The 21,967-nt window shown below is 39.0% G+C and overlaps 1 protein-coding gene across 2 annotated transcripts in view; it reads right to left on the bottom strand.

Annotated features, from left to right (window-relative positions):
* Window positions 1-18,568, bottom strand: part of API5 (apoptosis inhibitor 5) — a 32,582-nt gene extending 14,014 nt beyond the window's left edge. For both annotated transcript variants that reach the window (XM_001156398.5, XM_009460256.3), the window contains exons 1-10: window positions 18,308-18,568; window positions 11,676-11,837; window positions 9,568-9,661; window positions 9,006-9,071; window positions 8,346-8,497; window positions 6,847-7,053; window positions 3,878-3,982; window positions 2,611-2,700; window positions 1,595-1,776; window positions 431-524 (exon numbers count right to left, since the gene is read on the bottom strand). In XM_001156398.5, the coding sequence (XP_001156398.2) occupies window positions 431-524; window positions 1,595-1,776; window positions 2,611-2,700; window positions 3,878-3,982; window positions 6,847-7,053; window positions 8,346-8,497; window positions 9,006-9,071; window positions 9,568-9,661; window positions 11,676-11,837; window positions 18,308-18,376 (1,221 nt within the window). In that variant the 5' untranslated portion in view covers window positions 18,377-18,568. The remainder of the gene's footprint in view (window positions 1-430; window positions 525-1,594; window positions 1,777-2,610; window positions 2,701-3,877; window positions 3,983-6,846; window positions 7,054-8,345; window positions 8,498-9,005; window positions 9,072-9,567; window positions 9,662-11,675; window positions 11,838-18,307) is intronic.
* Window positions 18,569-21,967: the final 3,399 nt, after the last annotated feature.

Genomic DNA, 21,967 nt, shown 5'->3' with positions numbered 1-21,967 from the left:
AAGACAAACTGCCAATAACTTCTATGAGGCATAATCCATTCTGTCATAGAACTAGAGTAATTACACTTCTCTATCAGAATCACTTCTACAGTCTTTACAGAATTCCTTGGTTTAAATCTATAGATAATGCGTATTCCTACTGCTTGACTCTAAACAAATCTAGATGTAGCAAAGAAAGCAAATAATCTGTGTTCCCTTGACAGGTTAGAATGTAGCTAAAAAATGAGTAAGGTCACATGCACATAGAAGTTGTTTTAAAATAAATCAGTTTAAGTTATAGGAACACAATAAAAATCTAAAATATTTCATTAGGACTGGGATGAAGACTGTTAAATTAGGTGAGATAAGGGAAAATGAAAAACTCCCAACACAAGTCTATATAGTTTGGTATGGAACTAGCAGTTTATGAAATGTGAGCCAGTATTCTTACCTCTTCTGTTTTTAAGGCCTCACCCGTTTTACCCTGGAGAGCTAAGCGAAGTTGTCTGATATAAACTTGCAGACCCCGTGCAAAGTACTGAAGCCTAAATGAAAATGTATTTGTTAATTACCAATTCATCACTTCAATTTTGTTTTTAAACTCAATCTTATACTACAGCAAAATGATCCTAGTGCAGAAATGGTTACATGACCAGTAAATTAAAGAACAGAATTTTAAGTTGCTTGTTTCTGATTAAGAGCTTCATCAAGTATCAAACTTCTGCCTTACCACACAGTAGAGGACAGTAACAGGTAACACATGGCTCAAGCATTTCAAAATTTAAGATGTGAATTTGTTAATGGAACAATTCAATAAGCAGTGTCTTTGTGAAAACTATTTACATTGACTTCTCCAGTGCTGCTTCTCCAGTAACACTAAGGTATTATTAATAACAACAGCTACAGTTTACTAATACCTACTATTTGCCAGGCACCATGCTAAAAGCTGTATATTCATTGTCTTATTAAATTCTTACAACTCTATGAGGTAGGTACTATTATCACTTAACAACTGAGAAAAATTTGGGGGAGCTAAGAGAGGTTAGGGTACCTGCCCAAGATCATAAAACAAGTAGGAAGAGCTAGAGTCCTTTACCCCCCATGGATTTGTTAAGTCATTTCTGTCTTTTTTATTTTTTTTAAATTTTACTTTTACTGTTTCTGTTTTTAGAGACATGATCTCATCGCCCAGACAGGAGTGCGGAGGCATGACTGCAGCTGACCGTAACCTCGAGCTCCTGGGCTCAAGTGAGCCTCCCATCTCAGTGTTGCAAGTAGCTGGGACTACTGGTGTGTCACCACACTCCGCTAATTTTTTAAAGTTATTTTTTATAGAGACAGGATCTTACTATGTTGCCTAGCTAGTCTCAAACTCCTGGTGTCAAGCAACCCTCCTGCCTTGGCCTCCCAAAGTGCTGGGATTACAGACGTGAGCCACCATGCCTGGCTCATTTCTGTCATATGTTTACAAACATGCCCATTTTCTGAACCCTCCAATCTGTATCACTGGGGTAAGGCAGGATGGGGAGCTCTCATAGAACAAAAGCACAACCCAAGGAACTTCAAGATAGCTACCACCTTTGCCAAGGATTGAGCCACCTCAATCATATATCACCTGATTTTGAAATCTTTGAGCTTTTCTGCATTCAGTTTGGCTGTTAAGAAATCTGGAAGTTTTCGGCCCAACTGGTGAAAACTGTACAACAAACATTCCACATAACTGAACTGTAGCTTGGGTTCTTCATTACCAGCATTCTCTCCATTTTCTGCCTCTTCTGGAGGGAGGGGCATGTATTCCTAAGAGAGAAAAATATACAGATGTTTGCAATCTGCTCTACATATTCAAATTATAAACAGATATTCAGGGAATTATAGTGCATGTTTTTAAGACATGGAGCATTAAAAACTACCAAAACCAGACATTTGGATTTCTTTTTTACTTACTGGATCAATGCTCTAGCCTGTCAACGCTCCATATTAACCTGTTACAGCTGCTGTTACAGCTGCTATTATTAATAATGAAGATTAATGTAGCTATCATTTATTAGGCACTTACAGATAAAGGCACTGATGCTCTGAGAGTTAGGGTAACCTTCCCATGGTAACAAAGTTAATAAACTAAAGAGTCAGAATTCAATCTAGATTTGACATCAAATGCTGATGCTCTTAACAACTATACTATGCTTACTACAAAAATATTTTCTGAACGTAAGTCCATATTGTTTAAGTACTGACTCATTACAAGTGAAGTACTGCCAATGGCATTCAGTAGCAGTGCTATAACAACCCAGTAAGTTACATCTGGACGAGTGCCAGATGTTGATGACTCAATTCATGCTAAGGACCTAATGCTTATCACTGTGTTAGTTATACAAATACATCAAATAAGAAAATCACTCAGTGATGCTGATAATGATTTTATCAGATGGCCTATTTTCTCCCTAATTATAAGAAACACCAAGATTAAAACAAAGTAGACAACAACATGTGGCCTAGGAAGCTAACAATACTTATTAGGATTATTGTTTAATTGAAATTTCAAAAACTGGTTCTTGTAATCTAGAAATTAATACTAAATTAGACTTTGAGCTATATACTGACTATCCCATAAGGAAAGGAAAAAGTTCTTACCAATAACTTATCAAATAGTTTCCTTAAATTTGTTTCTAGTTTTTCCATGTCACCACAAAATGAACTCATCTCCGCCAACAATTTCAATACCTAAAACACACAATTCACTATTACTGTTTTTTTGAATAAGCAAGGGTTATGAAATGAGAGTAATTCTAGATAACGATTTAAGACTTTATTTTCAATTATGCTTTCACAGAATCATAACATTTGAAATGGAAGAAAACCTTAGAGACAGATGCAGCCCAATATTTTACTGTGAAGGAAAGTAAAGGTCAGAGATTATGTGACTCGACAAAGTCACAGGGTGTAAGTGGCAGGGCAGACCCTAAAACCCAGATTGCATGATTTCCAATATATCTGTGAGAAGAAGTATGGAAAATAATACATACGACACTTTCTGCTACAGGTTAATGATTGTGCTAATTACAAGGCAAAAATGATAAATATATTAACTATAAAGACACACTTAGTAAGAACTCTCAACAGCTAAGAACTAATTACTCATGGTTAAGGTGGGCCTCATTTCCTGTTAAATTTAGTCTCTGGATACTTACGCAAAATATTCGTAATGACCACTATTCTCAAGGTTCATTCCTGCATTTCCCAATCCCAGTCTGATGGGCCTAGCCCAGCACATTTGAAGCAAACTACCTTGTCAGTGCACAGTGAGATTCTTCTCTATCCCAAAGACCCATGAGGGAAATGGCACACGCATTTCCATATTTCAGTCCAATTCAATAATCACTATTGGGTGCTTGATTCAAAATCAAGTTTTGTGCCAGATTCTGGGGATACAGAGGTGAATCAGATTAAATGTAGGGAGAGATTATAAACAAATGTAAAGTATTACAGATGCTGTGAAAAAATGTTTACATACATTACAGTTGAGATACAAAGTTGGGAGGGGTAGTGAATTCTATTGAAGAAGGAATAAAGGATATTTTGTGTTAATCCAGTTTAAAATTGGCTCTGTCAGTTTTGGATAGAAATGAATGAATTAAACACCTTATTTAAAAATATTAAGGCTACAAAAGTAGAGACTGACTATAATAAAACTACAGGCAAGGCTTTCCCATTGCAGCAAACTTTAATTGAATCCATGAAGCAGTCCTAATGCAATTAATTCTGGTCTAGGGAGATTACTGGCTGGCCATTACCAGACATTTAAACTGCTCCCTTAGAAATCAGATCTAAGTTAGTGGTTTACATTTTTGTTAAAATATAAGAATGCTTTATCAGTGCTAAAGCTGAAATTTTTGCTTACCTCCAACTGTATATCAAGACCTTCCACTGGGGTAGTCAAGGTACCGAGGTTAGGGAGAACCTGCTCACAGAAATATGTCACAAACCTTGTGGAATGGACATTTTTCTGTAAGAAATCCAAAGAAAATGCATTGTCAAAAAACAAATATTCGCTCAAATATTATAGCAGAATTTCATTCAATAAATGCTGAGCGCTACAGCATCAAGTATTCTGACTACAAATACAATACAGTGCACACCCCAGCATGCCCCAGATATAACCTCAATAGGTGATCTACGAAGGGGCTTCAATAAGTTCATGGAAAAATGGAATAAAAAGATAAAGAATAAAAAATATAAACTTTATTTATCAACATAAGCTCCATCAAGGTCAAGACACTTTTGCAGGCAATGATACCAGTCATCTCTAAAGAACTGAGGGTCCTGGGAACTTAACCATGTCAATGCAGTCTTTTTTATACTATTAACCAAAGAAATGTGGGTGCCCTTTAAAGATGTTTTTTAAGATTAGGCAACAAAAAGAAATCAGAAGGGCCCAAATAAGGACTTTAAGGTGGATGCCTAATGATTCCTCATCAAACCTCTTAAAAAATTGTCCCTGTTTGATGAGAGGAATGAGCAGGAGCACTGTGGCGGTGGAGAACTCTGGTGATGCTTTCCTAGGCGTTTTCCTGCTCAATCTTTGGCCAACTTTCTCAAAACAAGCTCATAATAAGCAGACATTATTCTTTAGCCCTCCAGAATGTCAACCAGCAAAACGTCTTGAGCATCCCAAAAAACTGCCATAGCCCTTCCTCTTAACTGGTCTCTTTTTGCTTGGACTGGGCCCTTTTCACTTCCTGGTAGCCTGTGCTTTGTCTTCAGAATTGCACTGCTAAAGCCATCTTTCACCTCCTGTTCCCATTCTTCAAAGACATGCTTCAGGATCTTGATCCCACTTGTTTACAATTTCCACTGAAAGCTCTGTTCTTGTCTGCAGCTAATCTGAGTGCAATGGTTTTGACACTCATCAGTAGGAAGTTTGTTAAACTTCAATTTTTCAGTCGGAATTGAATAAGCTGAACCAACTGAGATATCTATGATGTTGGCTATTGTTTCTGCTATTAATCATCGGTCTTCTTCATTTAGGGCATAAACAAGATTAAATTTTTCCTCGCAAATTGATCTGCTGCAATGGGCTTTGACGTTGTCTTGTCCCTTCTTAAAATGAGTGATCCATTTGTAAACTGTTGATTTCTTTGGGGACATTGTCTCCATAAACTTTTCATAAAGCATCAATGATTTCACTATTCTTCCACCAAGCTTCACCATAAATTCGATATTTGTTCTTGCTTCAACTTTAGCAGAATTCATGTTGCTCTGATAGGTGCTCTTTTCAAACTGATGTCTGACCCTTCTTAGTTCCTCAAACTATATCCTGTTCAGACATGTTATAAGTACAAGTTTATTTTGGTGAAAAATGTTTTGTAATCCATGCGTAGTTTTTTTTTTCTTTCATAATACGCATTTTCCAGGAACTTTTTGAAGACCCCTTATATACTTTACTGCAAAGTCATCTGGAGCATTGGAACATCTATACATTTTGATCTCTTCCTTGATTCTCTGGTCAAATCTGGGGCATGGCCAGGCATGGTGGCTCATGCCTGTAATCCTAGCACTTTGGGAGGCTGAGGCAGGTGGATTGCCTGAACTCAGGAGTGCGAGAGCAGCCTGGGCAACATGGCAAAACCCCATCCCTACTAAAAATACAAAAAATCAGCTGGGTGTGGTGGTGCTTGCCTGTAATCCCAGCTACTCGGGAAGCTGAGGCACGAGAATTGCTTGAACCTGGGAGGTGGAGGTTGCAGTCAGCCAAGATCATGCCACTGCACTCCAGCCTGGGGGACGGAGCGAGACTCTGTCTCATAAATAAATAAATAAATGAATTGTGGACATCTTTTAGTGTTGGATTTTCAGACTGCACATTTCTCAAAAGGGATAATTCTATTACTTAATTTTTTTTGTAGAGACAAGGTCTTGCTCTGTTGCCCAGGCTGGTCTTGAACTCAGCCTCAAGTGATACTCCCACCTTGGCTCACAAAGTGCTGGGATTGGGATTACAGGGACGGGCCACCACGCCTGCTCTAGGATAGTTCCTTTAAATTGTGTTTTTCAAATGAATGTATGCACATCCCAGAAGATGCGTGGCCTCAGGAAACACAAAGCCTGAGACAGAATGCAAAATTCTCATGACTTTCAAAAAAAGTCTCTAGGAAGACTTAAAAAAATCTATTGGCCACTCATGGTGGCTCACACCTGTAATCCCAGCACTTTGGGAGGCCAAGGTGGGCAGACTGCTTGAGCTCAGGAGTTCAAGACCAGTATGGGCAACATGGGGAAGCCCCGTCTCTACAAAAAACACAAAAATTAGCCGAGTGTGATAGTGCATGACTGTAGTAGCAGCTACTTGGGAGGCTGAGATGGAAGGAAGGCTTGAGCCTGGGAGGTAGAAGCTGCAGTAAGCCAAGATCGTGCCACTGCACTCCAGCATGAGTGACAGGGCAAGACTCTGTCTCAAAGGAAAAAAAAAAAATTCTTTCTTTCAAGAAAGTTTCTTGCTGCTTTGGGTTCTCACCAACACCACTGTGGCCTTCATAAACACAGACCAAGCATCCCTCATCTGAAAATCCCAAATCTGAAATGCTTCAAAATCCAAAACTTTTTGAGCACCAATGTGATGCTCAAACATCACGCTCAAAGGAAATGCTCATTAAAGCATTTCAGGTTTTGGATTTTTGAATTAGGGATGCTCAACCAGGCACAATGCAAATATTCAAAAATCTGAATACACTTCTGGTTCCAAGCAAGCATTTCAGATAAGGGACACTACTGGAAAGGTTTAAGGGGAATGTTAAAGTGAGTATTTATGGAAATATATATATAGCTAATAGAGTAATCAAAATACCGGGTGTGTAAAAATAAAGAGCTCACAGAGAAGAGGGGTACTGCCTGCCGAGTGCACTGTAAGAGCCTGTCCACACAGTCAGGATCCGAGGGATTGAAGGTCTGTTCTAGGTCGGCCTGTTCAGCCACCAACTCTACAAGTTGCTGTCTTCCACTCACTGTCTGTAAGCTTTTTAACCCAGACAGTATCTTCATAAATAGAACAAATTCTTCACCAGTCACATCTTCTAGGACCTGGAAAAGAGACAATTCAGAATAAGAGTATGTTCATCATTTGAATGGGACAGATCAACACTGAAAGAGAATAGCTAATTTATTTCAGTTACTAAAGTCAGTTTGTTATTAATGCTTCCAAAATACTGATGAAAAGGCAACTTCTAGCTTCAGTCAATTGAGCTTCAGTGTAAACCACGCATTCTCCAAGGGGGCAAAAATTGGTTCTTAGAAAATGTTACTTTTTTACGTACAAAGCACAGATATACATGTAGTACCATAAACAGATATACAGTGTATATGTGGCATTAAAATTTCATGGGAGAGCAGTTAAGAAAAAAAAAAATTAAAAAAATTGGCTATTTAGGGGAGTGACTTTAAAAAATGGTTGGAAAAATTCTGTAGCAAACTGTTGAATCAGATTGTTTCCTATATTTAAAAGCAGCCTAATTCATATTAATATGGTAATTGTTGTACACAAAATAGGTCACCTTGCAAGTCTCATGTTAAATCTTCCATATCAGTGGGTCTAAATCTTTCTATTCATGGACCAAAAAAGCTCACAATCACGACATACTCTACCAGATTACAAGCTGGGGCATAGGTAAAATAGTCTGATACTCCCAGCTAAAGATCTACTTTTTTCTCACTGAAAAATAATCTTATCAATAAGGAAGTGGGTAGTAGTAGTCTGAAATTTCTAAAGCCTGAACCATAACAGTGATCACATGCTTTAGATAAAATGCTGAATCTTCTGTAACATATTAAAAAGGTAAACTATTCCCAAACTTTGGCACATTAAGATGAGTGAAAAGTTAATTGTGACGCACCTTGCCAATCTTAGCGTCTACAACTATGCTAGATGCTGGGAGCAAAGACAAGCATGGTCTCACCCTTGAAGAGCAGATAGTGTCAAGGGCTAAGGTGACAACAGGTCATTTTGATGTGATGTTTCATTTTGAAATAATTTAGAATACTATGAGAGAGTATCCTAAAATGGAAGGGAGGGGTAGGACTTAGGGAAAGTTTCCTGAAGGAGGTGATTTGCAGAGGTTGCACACATTTTAAGGACACTACCACGAAAAGTTTAAATGTAATCAGATTCCTTTAAATTACCAAATTGATTCATCATTACCACCGACAAAAGTGCTAAATTCAATCTAAGAAAAACTTACAAGTTCTATGGTGGTTCCAATGGGATATATGATATATCATTTTATACACAAGCCACACATAACATTGACGAATACTGCCAATGTCAAGTATGCTCTTTTGCTTTAGAGAATTTCCACCAAATGAAGACCAAAGCTCACCTTTTTGGATTCAGTTAGTATAAGCTCTTCCACTTCCTTTGTTAAGACTTCATCTGGTAAAGTCTTAAGTTTTGTAGAAAGGAATTTAATTGCTCGTTCTCTAACAATGTCCTCTCCTTGAAGTATTTGGCTGAACAACCCACCTAAAGTCCCTGCAAAACAAAATAGTTGCCTGTAGCAAGTCAATTCCATAGTGTAATGGTGTTTTCCCATTTAACTCAATTTATAGTATTTCTTCTCAAATAAGTTAATGAACTTCCCAAATATCATCCTCATTACTAGTTAAAAGTAGTCTGAAATTTCTACAGCCTGAACCATAAGAGTGCTTTCTTCATGAAGACATAGTCAGCTTAAGCATGACTTTCCTTTTTTATCATTACTAATAATAAAACCCAGGTATTTTGGAAGAATTTCTTGAAAGTGTCAAAAGGAGTTCTTCCAACAGATTTCTAATGGAAAAACGTGATCTGTTTTTGCAGTTATTTCTGCTTGTTTTTCTAGTCATAAACATCTTGACCTAAGGAGACTTTTTTCACAATACTTAGAATTTTTATGAAATAGAACTCTGGGTAAACCCTAGAGTTTATTCTTAATGAGTAACACCTAACTTTGTGATTCTGTAAGACATCAAACACAATTCAGAATAAGAACTGGCCTTACCTTTTGCATCCATTTTAAATATACTTAATAGGGCATTGTTCACTAGGTTAAATTCTGCAGAGTCATCTGGATAAAGAAAAAGTGGCATAATGAATATAAAACAAATTTAAAATATCATCTGCTTCAGTTTCAAACTTGATTCAACTTAGTTTCTCAAGGTTACATTGACAGGAAACTTATAACTTAAGCCATTCCCTCAAGTACCAAAAAGATACGTGTTCCTTCTAAGTTGAGAACCCGATCTGGCATGCCTGAAAAACTTTTATTAAGATGCTGCAATTATGAAACTACAGGAAATTGGGGGAAAAATTATGATACATCAAAATGCCCAAAAGAATCTAGTCATTACACCTTCATAACAGAATTAAAAACAAAACAACACCAGGAATTAGATAACCAGAAATCATTACACTTTAACTACTGAATGAAAGTAGGAAATTTAATCTCTATCGGAGGTAGGACCTCCAGCTCTCCTGCACCCCATTTAAAACCTAAAAACAGAGTCAACATTTCAGAAAGAAGATATATATTTAGAGAAAAAGGTAATAATAAAATCCCTTACCTGTCTGCAAAAGTTGCGTTAGTATATCTGCCACTCGAGGAAGATTTTCTCCAGTGGCAAATTGAGGCAGTTCTTTAATTGCTTGACGTCGAATCTGGGCATGATTTCAAACAAAAATTAACCAAATACTATCACCTTTAAAATAACAAACAGCTTTTTCTTTTCTTTCTTTTTTTTTTTTTTAAAGACAAGGTATTGCTCTGTTGCCCAGGTTGGAGTGCAGTGGTGCAACCATGGCTCACTGTAGCCTTGACCTTCTAGGCTCAAGAGAGCCTCTTGCCTTAGCCTCCCTAGTAGCTAGGACTATAGACGCAAGCCTCCACGCCTGGCTAATTTTAAAGGCGGGTTTCCCTATGTTGCCCAGGCTGTTCTCGAACTACTGGGCTCAAGTGATCTTCCCACCTCAGCCTCCCAAAGTGTTGGGATTACAGGCATGAGTCACCAGGCCCAGCTGCAAACTCAACTTTTTAAGAATACTAAAACCACAGAGAAGCCATCATTAGGGGCATACGAGTAACAAAAATATGAAACAGCAGATTTCTAGCAGTTTTAAAAAGAATTTGCTCCAATTGGCCGGGCGTGGTGGCTCACATCTGTAATCCCAGCACTTTGGGAGGCTGAAGCAGGTGGATCATGAGGTCAGGAGTTTGAGACCAGCCTTGCCAATATGGTGAAACCCTGTCCGTACTAAAAATACAAAAATTAGCCAGGCGTGGTGGCACACGCCTATAGTCCCAGCTACTTGGGAGGCTGAGACAGAAGAATCGCTTGAACCAGGGAGGTGGAGGTTGCAGTGAGCCAAGATTGCACCACCGCACTCCAGCCTGGCCAACAGAGTGAGGCTCCTTCTCAAAAAAAAAAAAAAAAGAGATTTTGCTCCAATTTAATATTCAAGTTACACAGAATAAAATATAAAAAGGGATGTTAACAATGTCTCGCTGAAGGAGACAGATTTGAGATTATAAACAACTATTTATATGCTAATTATACGCAACTGTTAGGTTTTTACTACCTATGGGCTTATAATATAGTATTCCTAAAAAATGGCTACTGTGGCAATGTTATACCTAGTAACTGTTTACTTTAGAATTTTCAGTATTGACTACTAAATACAACATTTGTGGCTAATATTCTGCATGTTTAATTCCAAATACTGATCTTGGCTTATTCGATTTTTACATAAAATATGTACAGCGGGCCAGATGAGGTGGCTCACGCCTGTAATCCCAATGCTTCAGAAGGCCAAGGTGGGAGGATAGCTTGAGGCCAGGAGTTTGAGACCAGCCTGGACAACATGGCAAGACCCTACAAAAAAATTAAAAATCAGCTGGGAACGGTGGTCTGTGCTACTTGGGAGGCTAAAGTGGAAAAAAATGCATGAACCCAGGAGTTCAAGGCTGCAGTGAGCTATGGATGTGCAACTGCACTCTGGTCTAGGCAACAGAGTGAGACCCTGTTTCTATTAAAAAAGCAAAAAAAGTATAGGGTTTATATCCAGCAAATTCTGCATGAAATGTTGGCAATTCGCTGTTTCATCTGAAAAGACAAGAGCTAACGGCTGAATATTCTTAGGAACCTGTGTCAGCAGCCAGAAATATTACCGGTTAATTCTGTTCCAAAAAACCCCCCAAAAACCAAAAAAACAAAAACTATTTCTTTTTAATCTAGTAATCCTATTCACTTATTACACATACCATTTTTCTGCCATGCAAAATATATAAGGGTAGTGAAACTACATTTTATAATATAACACTTAATAATTTAAATATCCAAGTAAGCACAAATTGATTAAAAACAGTCTAATTTCATATGCACAATGAATAACAATCTATGAAACAAGATGTGAGCCACAATCCATTTTTAACAGCGGATAAATGATAAGCGAAACTAAGTATTTTGAGATTCTATGCATTTTTCATAATTTAAAGGTGTTGAAAAAGGCTAATACACTTTATCATATGTAAATTTAAGCCTGGGTGTGATGCCATGCCAGACCATACCGTAGTATTTTATTGTGTACTCTGATATATCAGATTGCTACTCCAATTGTATCAGCCACATACAGAAACATCTGAAAGATTGCTATAAAGTGTCATTCATAAACTTACAGATACATCTTCATCCTCACAGAGGTCTAACTGTGCATTGATAGCAGAATCAGCCAATTCTGGAAAATGCTTAAAGAATTTCGGAATAAATTGAGCTGCTAATCGTTTTTCCTTAGTACCACCTTTCACACCATCCAATATCACTTGATAGGCATCTTTATGCTGAAATAAAAAATAAAGCAGGAAAGACACATGATTTTGAAGGATGGGAAGCAAAGTAAAAGACCATAACAAACATGTTAGAGTGTGCTTTAAATTTTTACACAGGCTAAGAAATAAAGCTGATTTTGGGAGGTTTACTGCTTAAACTGACACTTACCTTCCCAATTCCATTCTCCCTCCATCTTTGTTTTATTTTTGAGTTGGGGGAGACAGATGAGTCTAATTTTAAGTGGAAAAAGCAAATGTGTTTGTTAATATGCCAATACTTCTTCATTCTAGTGATTATTAACTCTGGCCATGTGACTGTATCATGCTTAAAAAATTTGTAATGGGCCAGGCGTGGTGGCTCACGCCTGTAATCCCAGCACCTTGGGAGGCCAAGGTGGGTGGATCACCTGAGGTCAGGAGTTCAAGACTAGCTTGGCCAACATGGTTAAACCCCATCTCTACTAAAACACAAAAATTAGCCAGGTGTGGTGGTGTGTGCCTGTAATCCCGGCTACTCGGGAGGCTGAGGCAGGAGAATTGCTTGAGTCCGGGAAGCGGAGGTTGCAGTGAGCCGAGATTGCACTACTGCACTCCAGCCTGGATGACAGAGTGAGACTCTGTCTCCAAAAAACAAAACAAAACAAACAAACAAACAAAACAACTGTAATGATGGCCAGGTGTGGTGGCTCATGCCTGTAATCTCAGCACTTTGGGAGGCCGAGGTGGGCAATCACTTGAGCTCAGGAGTTCCAGACCAGCCTGCCCAACATGGTGAAACTCCCTCTCTCTAAAAATACAAAAATTAACTGGGTGTGGTGGCAGACATTTGTAATCCCAGCTACTCAGGAGGCTGAGGCAGGAGAATCGCTTGAACCCAGGAGGCAGAGGTTGCACTGAGCTGAGATCGCACCACTGCATTCCAGATTGGGTGACAGAGCGAGACTCTATCTTAAACAAGTAAATAAATAAATCATAATGAATACCATAGAATTCACAAAGAATTGCACTGTATTTACTTAAACAAAAATTTACCTGTTTCTAATTAGCACCTTGAAGAAGGTGAAGGGAATACATTCCAGAAACTTAGCAATTCCAGCCATGTTAGGAAGTGCAGTTTGATTTTACCTCATAGCAGTATATGAAAGCCATGACAATTCACTCCATACAGCCAGACAATTTTGGATTAAGACGGACTCTAATGTCACATGTTTAAACCTTTTATTGGAACAATACACTCAAAGCTCATGTTTCCTTAAAAAAAAAATCACAAGTGCTATCCCTCAAATACTCATAATGGGAGGAATCAATAAGTTCCCAATTCTCCTTAAGTACTTGCCTCCAAACCAGTCCTTTTATGAAATGACACTGATAAAGATGGTAAATAACAGTAACAAATACAGAAAGACTACACACATATATTGTTTGGACATATGAATAAAACTTAGTAACTGGAAAAACAACTTAAAAATTATAATCTTGACCAAACATATACACAGTATAGTATTTATTATGTATAAGGAGTGTTCTAAGTGCTTTAGACACATGAGCTTACTTCATGCCATCAAGCGGGGAATGACCAATAAATATCCAATGAACTACAGTATTACCAAATTTATTTTACAGTGATTCTTTTTTGTCGATAATGCTATGTTAAGTGAAAAAATAAAGCAGGATGCAAAGTTACAAACAACTCCCAAATAACAGAAATTTCTGTAAATAAGGTTAACTTCTTCATGAAATGCAGATATATGAGTTTTCAGGAGTCATCACTGAAAAGTGTATTATAAACACATCAAGACCCCGTCTCTCCAAAAAATATAAAATTAACCAGGCATGGTGGTGTGTGCTTGCAGTCCCAGCTACTGGAGAGGCTGAGGGAGGAGAATCACTCGAGCCCAGGCGATAAAGGCTGTGGTAAGCCATGCTCGCGCCCAGGAGTTAGAGGCTGTGGTAAGCTGTGGTCACGCCACTGCACTCCAGCCTGACAGAGCAAGACCCTGTCTCAAAGAAAGAAAGGTGTATGACATACTTTTCACCGCAAACATTAAAAAAAGAAATCATGCTGACTTCTCTACCACTTTACATTCCTGTGGTTTGCCTCAGACTTCTAGGCAGGCTTCATAAAATCAAAGTTTGTTCTGACACCCTTACTTTTTGCAGGGTATCACAAATCTAATTTTCTTTAACTCAAACTTACTCATAAAGCCATTTGAAGAAACTCCTTACACTGTCCAAAATTAAATGAAAAAAAAAAAAAAAACCCTGCTTAAAACAAAACTTCCTTTTGCCAAGAAAAAAATATTAAATCTGGAATCAAATAAAAAGGAATCATTAACAATACTTACTGAAGGTCTACCAGGGACTGAGTGATTCCCTGTCTATATCACAATAGGTGTTACTACTATTCTTATCTTTTAGATGAGGAAACTAGGGCTCAGAGAAGTGAAATAAATATTTCCACATATTTTTGAGGGATTACGAACTTGGTTGGTCAGTGGTTTTAGCTTAATCATACAAAAAACCCTACTACAAGAGTGGTTATTTCATGAACTAAAAGTCCAAGAAGCCTACAAGCGAACCCTGCAAAGCTAGTATACTCAATGATTGAGAGAACAGGAGGAATCAGGGTTTCAGCATTATACAGATCTAATCAGCCCCACTGCCGTGGTCCTTTAACAGGTGTCGGATACATTTTTTAACTTTTAAGATTTTGACTACATAATATAAAATTAAGTATCTATATTTTAAAGTAAGTAAATTCATAATAATTTGAAACAGAATTTTAAATAATGGTGGGCCACAGCTTGCTCTATTATGGCTAGTCAGGAGCCCTGGGCAGAGTGCAGTGGAAAAGGAGATCAGAAACGTAAAGGAGCACACAAGAGAAGAGTGAGACCTGAAGGAGTAGCAGAGGCAGAGTGGGGGAAAGGCAGGATGAACGCATAGGCAGAACGTGGCGGTTACATGAGAAGATGATAGGACTGGAAGATTTGAGGTATTAAATAATTCTGCACTTAGAATTTGTCATCTGCAGTTTGCTTATTAGAATATACATGCTCATATATGTATGTATGTGTGTGTGTATGATAAAGTTCCCTTTATCCATTAGAGATAATCGGTGTAAATGGTTTTTCTTTTCTTTTGTAAATGGTTTCTCTGTTCCTTCTTTCAATACATTTCTTCAACTATGAAAAAGAAATGCTTACTGAAGGGCAAGGTACAGTGCAAGAAGAGAAGCAATAAATAAATAAATAAATACATAAAAGGATTTAACCCTTGAGACGTTATAATTTAAGTACAGAAATAAATAAAATAAAATACAAGTCTGAAGCATTATTAATAAGTACATCATGCCAAGGGGTTCAAAAAGAGGATTTGATCTGCTTTGGGGAAATTAGCCGATAAAACCTCAGACGGCTTGTGTTTACCCTTATATATTTAGAAGGCACTACTCTGAAAGGAGTATTGACAATAATGGGGAGGGAATAGTCTGTAGCGGCAGCAATCAGAACAACTGTAGTGCTCACCTCTCTGGTAAAGGTTGATAATCAAAGTAAAAGTTAGAAGGAAGTCAAGACTGACAAACTTGAATGCAGTCTCAGAAGTATCCAGACAGGTATTTGCCAGGAAACTTAGTACTGATCATAAATCTCTCATAAGTTGACATGAAAATCAGGCTTTGCTACATCAAGAACATGAACACGGTTTTCTCTCCTTAAAAACAAGTGAAATGGTGTCCTCTCTACTAAGTTGGCTTTTGCCTTTGTTAGTTAAAATTACAAGCAATATCCTAAAACCTACTGTCTTTTTTAGTAAGTGATTTTAGGCATTTTATCTAAAAGGGGAGAAGTATAACCCAACAGAGCAGAATTAGTAGGCATTATCTTCGGTTCTCCTAAAATTCACATTATTTGAGCTGCCTGAGCTAACCACTACATCTCATTATGCAGAGATACTGTTTAAATAGTTGCTTGACAGTTGTCAATACAGAACGCATTGATCACCCATAACCTACAGAGAATTGTGTTAAATTTCAGTGTCCAGCCGGGTGTGTGGTACATGGTAGGTGAAATGTACGGAATAAAGCATGGAGTCCTCATTAAAGTGTAGACAAAGGTATCCTTTTTCGTTTTTCACAAACTTGTCTCTAAAGTACCCTTACTAAATAAAGAGTAGATTTTTGCTGTGAAAGACATTTTGACCCCTTGGGGAGAACTTTCAATTCAATCTGGTTTTTATAAAGATGACATGAGAAGGAAATGCAAGCAACTCTCAAAATTAGAGTAGGGGATGGGACAGCATTATGTATACGGTTTCAAAGGTTTCTTAGAAGGATTCCTGACACAACCACTGGTGTAGCTTTCACCCTATCCCCCTACTGATATGCAACAAAGTCTAACGTAGGTAGAACAATTTGCTAAAAGTTACCCAACTAAGTGACAGATAAATTATACGATTGAGAATATCTTCACTACTAGTTCTTTTTAGGATTATACGATTGAGAATATCTTCACTACTAGTTCTTTTTAGGAACAACAAATTCAAACTGATTGACCACACATAGTTTGTATCTTTTTTTTTAATTTTTTGTTTGAGATGGAGTCTTGCTCTGTTGCCCAGGCTGGAGTGCAGTGGCCCGATATCAGCTCACAGGAACCTCCACCCTCCGGGTTCAAGCAATTGTCCTGCCTCAGCCTCCCAAATAGCTGGGACTTCAGGCGCATGCCACCACGCCTGGCTAATTTTTGTATTTTTAGTAGAGATGGGGGTTCACCATGTTGGCCAGGCTGGTCTCGAACTCCTGATCTCAACTGATCTGCCCATCCACGCCCCTTAAAGAATTGGGATTACAGGCGTGAGCCACCATGCCTGGCAGTTTTCATCTTCTTGATGAACAGAATATTCCTCCTTCACAACCGACCTACACACTCTATCCACAAGTACAGCAGAACATCCGTATACATTTCTTACTGATAAAAGTGAAATTCCCTACTGACAGGGAATGAAGGAAAAAAAATCATTTGCTATTTCAAACTGGTATATTCTTAATTCTAGATTAAGCTACAATAAATCTCCAACATGAAATTTTTTTTTCGTTCAGCTCAGAAAGGTCCTATTTGAATTATGCTAAGAAAAGGGGACGGGAAAGGTACTCCCACGACTGTTAATAGACTAGAATCTTCCACTTTCTCCAAGAAGGGATGGGTAAGCAGAAAAATCACAAAGTTCTAAGCGCTGAAAAGCTATGGTGTGGGATTTCTAAAACAATGATCAAGGTTACCTCCAGGACAGCCTGGTTCTTTTCCCAAGAACACACATACCCAACCACTTATCAAGTTCAATGTACTCCAGTACTTGAAAACTCATACAGGGAACAAATGACTTGTATGGATAATTCAACACTGCTGAGAAACTGTGTATCGGGGGCAAGCATCGTTAAGAGAGCTCTTCCAGACAACTCCATTCAGAGCTGCGCACTCACACTCTCCTTCGCCCAGCCCTGTTTTATTTTCTTCAAACGTGTTTCATTAAAAAGAATAAATTTAAAAAAAAAACACCTTTTTTTTTTTTTGAGACGGGGTCTTGCTTTGTCTCCCAGGCTGGAGTGCAGTGAAGCGATCTCGGCTCACCGCAACCTCTGCCTCCCGGGTTCAAGCAATCCTCCCACCTCAGCCTCCTGAGTAGCTGGGATTACAAGCGCGTGCCACCACGCCCGGCTAATTTTTGTATTTTTAGTAGAGACGGGGTTTCACCATGTGGGTCAGGCTGGTCTCGAACTCCTGACCTCGTGATCCGCCCGCCTCGGCCTCCCAAAGTGCTCGGATTACAGGCGTGAGCCACCAAGCCGGGCCTCACAATGCCTATCTTTCTTACTACACTCCCTCCTAACTGTACATTCTGGGAGAGCGCGGACCTTTCCATCTGTATCTCCAGCGCTCGGCACTCAAAAAAATGTACTGAATAAACGAAACCGTGAGCCCTCATGAAAGTCTGGACCAAAGAGTCCCTCTTCTGTTTCTCACAAACTTCTGTCTCCTAAACACTCTTCTTCAATTAGTAGCAGAATTTTGCCTCCCCCCCCAAAAAAAACACATCTTGACCTCATGAAGAAAACTCCCGATCTAATCTTGGAAGCACTGAGCTCCACCGAAAAGGAGAAAGGCTTAAGAGAATCCTGTAGAGAAAAGCTCGTGAGAAGAATTAACGTGAGCCTGAACGGGCTGAGTTAGGTTACGCCACGGTGAGAAAAGGCTGGGCAAGGGAGGCAAGGAAGCCTGGAACCCTGGGGACCGCGGTCTCCCTGGTGAAACCAGAGTCTACACTCCCAGAGAGGCCCACCCCGACGAGACGGCCTGAGGAGGCTAGGAGGCCCCGGGAGGATGAAGCCGCAGCCCCCGCTCGGCCCGGGGAGCGCGGCGGGCAGCGCTTTCGAAAGGCCGCGGAGCGCCGGGCCCTGCAGGCCGCCCGGGGACTCAACTCACCTGGCCCACTTGCTCCGTGGCATCGGCCAGGATGCCATAATTGCGGTAAAGCTCCTCTACTGTCGGCATGGTGAGCGACAAGCCCAGGGCCCGGTTCCGCTATCCTTGTCCTGACCGGCGCCACCGCCGCCTCAGAACTTCTCCAAACCCACTACCCGCACTATTACACCTCCAGCTGCCGCCAGTGCAGCCGCCAGTCACCGCGCACAGCGCGGCTGCGCCCCCGACGTCTACGTAAAGACGCGCACGTCGGGAGCGGCCTTCAGTAGACCGCCCCCCCCCCCCACCACAATGCGCCTCCGCGGTTTTTGTCGCCCTCTACAGCCTGGAGGAGCAAAAAAGCGGCAAGGATGATTGAATTAGCTCACGCCTTTTTGAAAGCTTGAGCTTGGCTGCAGGCTCTCCATGGAAGGGGTGTGGGTGGGCGGGGAAGTTAATACAAAGACAATTGCGTTTCTGCCCTTAGAAGATCTTACATATGAGAAGTCACCAATGGTTTCCTCCTGATTCAAGGAAGGTAATATTAATCGGTGGCACTAGAGGTTAGTGGGTCCGGTGGGAAGCAAAAAACATTCCTATGCTATTAAAAAACCCTCTGTGTCCACCACGCTCATCAAGCGCGGGGTCAAATTTGGCCTGCTGGAAGAATTTGCTTATCTTTGCTGCCAGTGTAAAGAATTGGGGCCACCTGATTATGTCCAGTATCCAAAAGAATAATAAATAAATGAAATCACGTACGCTTACTGATAAGAATTTCTAAGATACAAGTTTAGATGAAATTATATATATAATATTATATAATATATAATATTATATATAATAATATTATATATTATTATATAATATATAATATATAACATTATATATTAATATATAATATATAACATTATATATTAATATATAATATATAACATTATATATTAATATATAATATATAACATTATATATTAATATATAATAATATAAATATAACAATATATTAATATATATTAAGATAATAATATTAATTAATATATTAATTATATAATATAATTATAATATATCTATATATTAAGATAATAATATTAATTAACATATCAACATTATCAATTATATATTATAATTATATTATATTATATTATATGTATTAATTATATAATTAATATATTAATATTATTATCTTAATATATATTAATATAATATTATTATATTTCTATATTATACATAATATTATTATCTTAATATAATATAATTATATATTATATTATATATACAATTATATATATAATAATATATATTATATATTGTATATTATTATATAATTATATATTAAGATAATAATATATATTAATATATATTAAGATAATATATTAATATAATAATATTATATGTATATATAGCCGTGTGCGGTGGCTAACGCCTGTAATCTCAGCACTTTGGAAGGCTGAGTTGGGTGGATCACTTGAGGTCAGGAGTTCAAGATCAGCCTGGTCAACATGGTGAAACCCTGGCTCTACTAAAAATACAAAAATTAGCCAGGCATGGTGGCATGCACCTGTAGTCCCAGCTGCATGAGAGGCTGAGGCAGAAGAATTATATGCACCTAGGAGGCAGAGGTTGCAGTGAGCCCAGATCATGCCACTGCAATCCAGCCTGGGCCACAGAGCAAAACTCTATCTCAAAAAAATTAAAAGAAAAAGAAAAAGAAAAAGAAAAGTTAAAAGGCAGGTATAAGATGATCCCATTATGTAAAACATACAAAGCATACAAAACAAAGTTATGTGTGTATGTGTAAAAGGATGTTAAAGGATGTTAACATTTCAGGATTGAAATATCAAACTATAATAGACTGTAAATTTCAAAGCCACATCCACTTGTACAGAACATACACAGGAAATGATTACAAAAGAACTCCCCGGCTCTTGTACTTCTCAGTTAGATTGAGGATAAATCTCACATCCTAAAAAGGATTAGAGCTGAGCGTGATAGCCAACAGTCCCAGCTATTTGGGAAGCTAAGCGGGGAGAACCACTTCGGCCCAGGAGTTCAAGTCCAGCCTGGGCAACACAGCACGACCCCTGTCTGAAAATAAGAAATCAAGTGTAAAATTCAATGTTAAAAAAAATTGCAGGCCAGGCGCGGAGGGCTCACGCCTGTAATCCCAGCACTTTGGGAGGCTGAGGCGGGCGGATCACGAGGTCAGGAGATCAAGACCATCCTGGCTAACACAGTGAAACCCTGTCTCTACTAAAAATACAAAAAATTAGCCGGGTGTGGTGGTGGGCGCCTGTAGTCCCAGCTACTTGGGAGGCTGAGGCAGGAGAATGGCGTGAACCCGGGAGGTGGAGCTTGTAGTGAGCCGAGATTGTGCCACTGCACTCCAGTCTGGGTGACAGAGCAAGACTCTGTCTCAAAAAAAAAAAAAAAAAAAATTGCAATTTAGACTCTTGTGGAGAAAAAGAAAAAGAATTAGAGAATAAAATGAGAATTGGTGTTTTTTTATTTTTATGTTTTTGAGAAAGACGTCTTGTGAGTAGGTTGAGGGCAATTTCTACCCCCTTCCCTCAAGCGTGGGGCCATTTTGAGGAGCCTGAAATATGGTCCCAGGTGGTTGAGAAACGCAAAGGACTGGACACGCCTGATAAGCTCAGGTTACCCGTGACTGCAGAGTGGAGGTGGCCATGTTGGGATCTACCGTGTTCCCAGATTTTGCTGGAGCGAGGGGATGGGAGTGATTCCCTTATAGCAGAGATGAGCCATATAAAAGAGAAAGAGATTCTGGATTCATTTTGAGTCCTTCTGCCTGAGAGTAAGAAAGCCCCCATGGCAAGAGTCAATGGCGCAGAGAGTGGTGACTGCGAGCAGCACATCAACACCTCACGGGAGTCACCGTTGGGAGTGGCCTCTAAAGGCCCCTTGGAGTGGCCCACAGGACAGACCTGGTCTCTATCAGACCAGAGAGAGCCTGTGGTATTGCGCCGTCCAGACCTTTCCGAGGTTCTCCTCTTCCTTTCTTCTCATGTTCCCCTCTCAATGCATTTGCGCAGGAGGGGTCAGAAGCTGCCCACCAAACTGAGTGGAGGATACAGGGAAGAAAGGCAAGATAGGGAGCGGCCTCAGCTGGAGAATAGAAGAAGATCTGATTGGAAATTAAGTTTGGATTCACATGTTGGAATGGACGTTTTAATTTCTGAAGCAGAAAAGGCCTGGGTCTGCCAGAATTTCTCTCTAGGGCTGGAATGAGATGACCCTGCCTGCTATGGTCTGAATGACTGGGTCTCCCCAAATTCATGTATTGAAACCTACCCCGCAAGATACTATTAAAAGGTGGGGCCTTTGAGAGATGATTATGTCCTGAAGGCTCTGCTCCCACCAATGAGATTAGTGCCCTTATACAAGAGGCTTGAGAGAGCAAGATCCTGCTGGTGTCTTGATCTTGGACTTCCCAGTTTCCAGAACTGAGGCAATAGATTTCTGTTGTTTATAGATTACCCATTCTAAGGTATTTTGTTATAGTAGCATAAATGGACTAAGACACCACCTGAATAAATTTTAAAGACGTGGTGGAAGACAGTAAGAAAGCTATATATATACACATGTATATTTATATATATAGACATATATAGCTATATATATACTTTTATTATCTTATATATTTTTATATATATTATAGCTTAATAT

The sequence above is a fragment of the Pan troglodytes genome, chromosome 9 (assembly GCF_028858775.2).
Source record: "Pan troglodytes isolate AG18354 chromosome 9, NHGRI_mPanTro3-v2.0_pri, whole genome shotgun sequence".
NCBI lineage: Eukaryota > Metazoa > Chordata > Mammalia > Primates > Hominidae > Pan > Pan troglodytes.
Note: the sequence above shows the minus strand (reverse complement) of the source record. Positions and strands in the feature narration are given on the sequence as shown.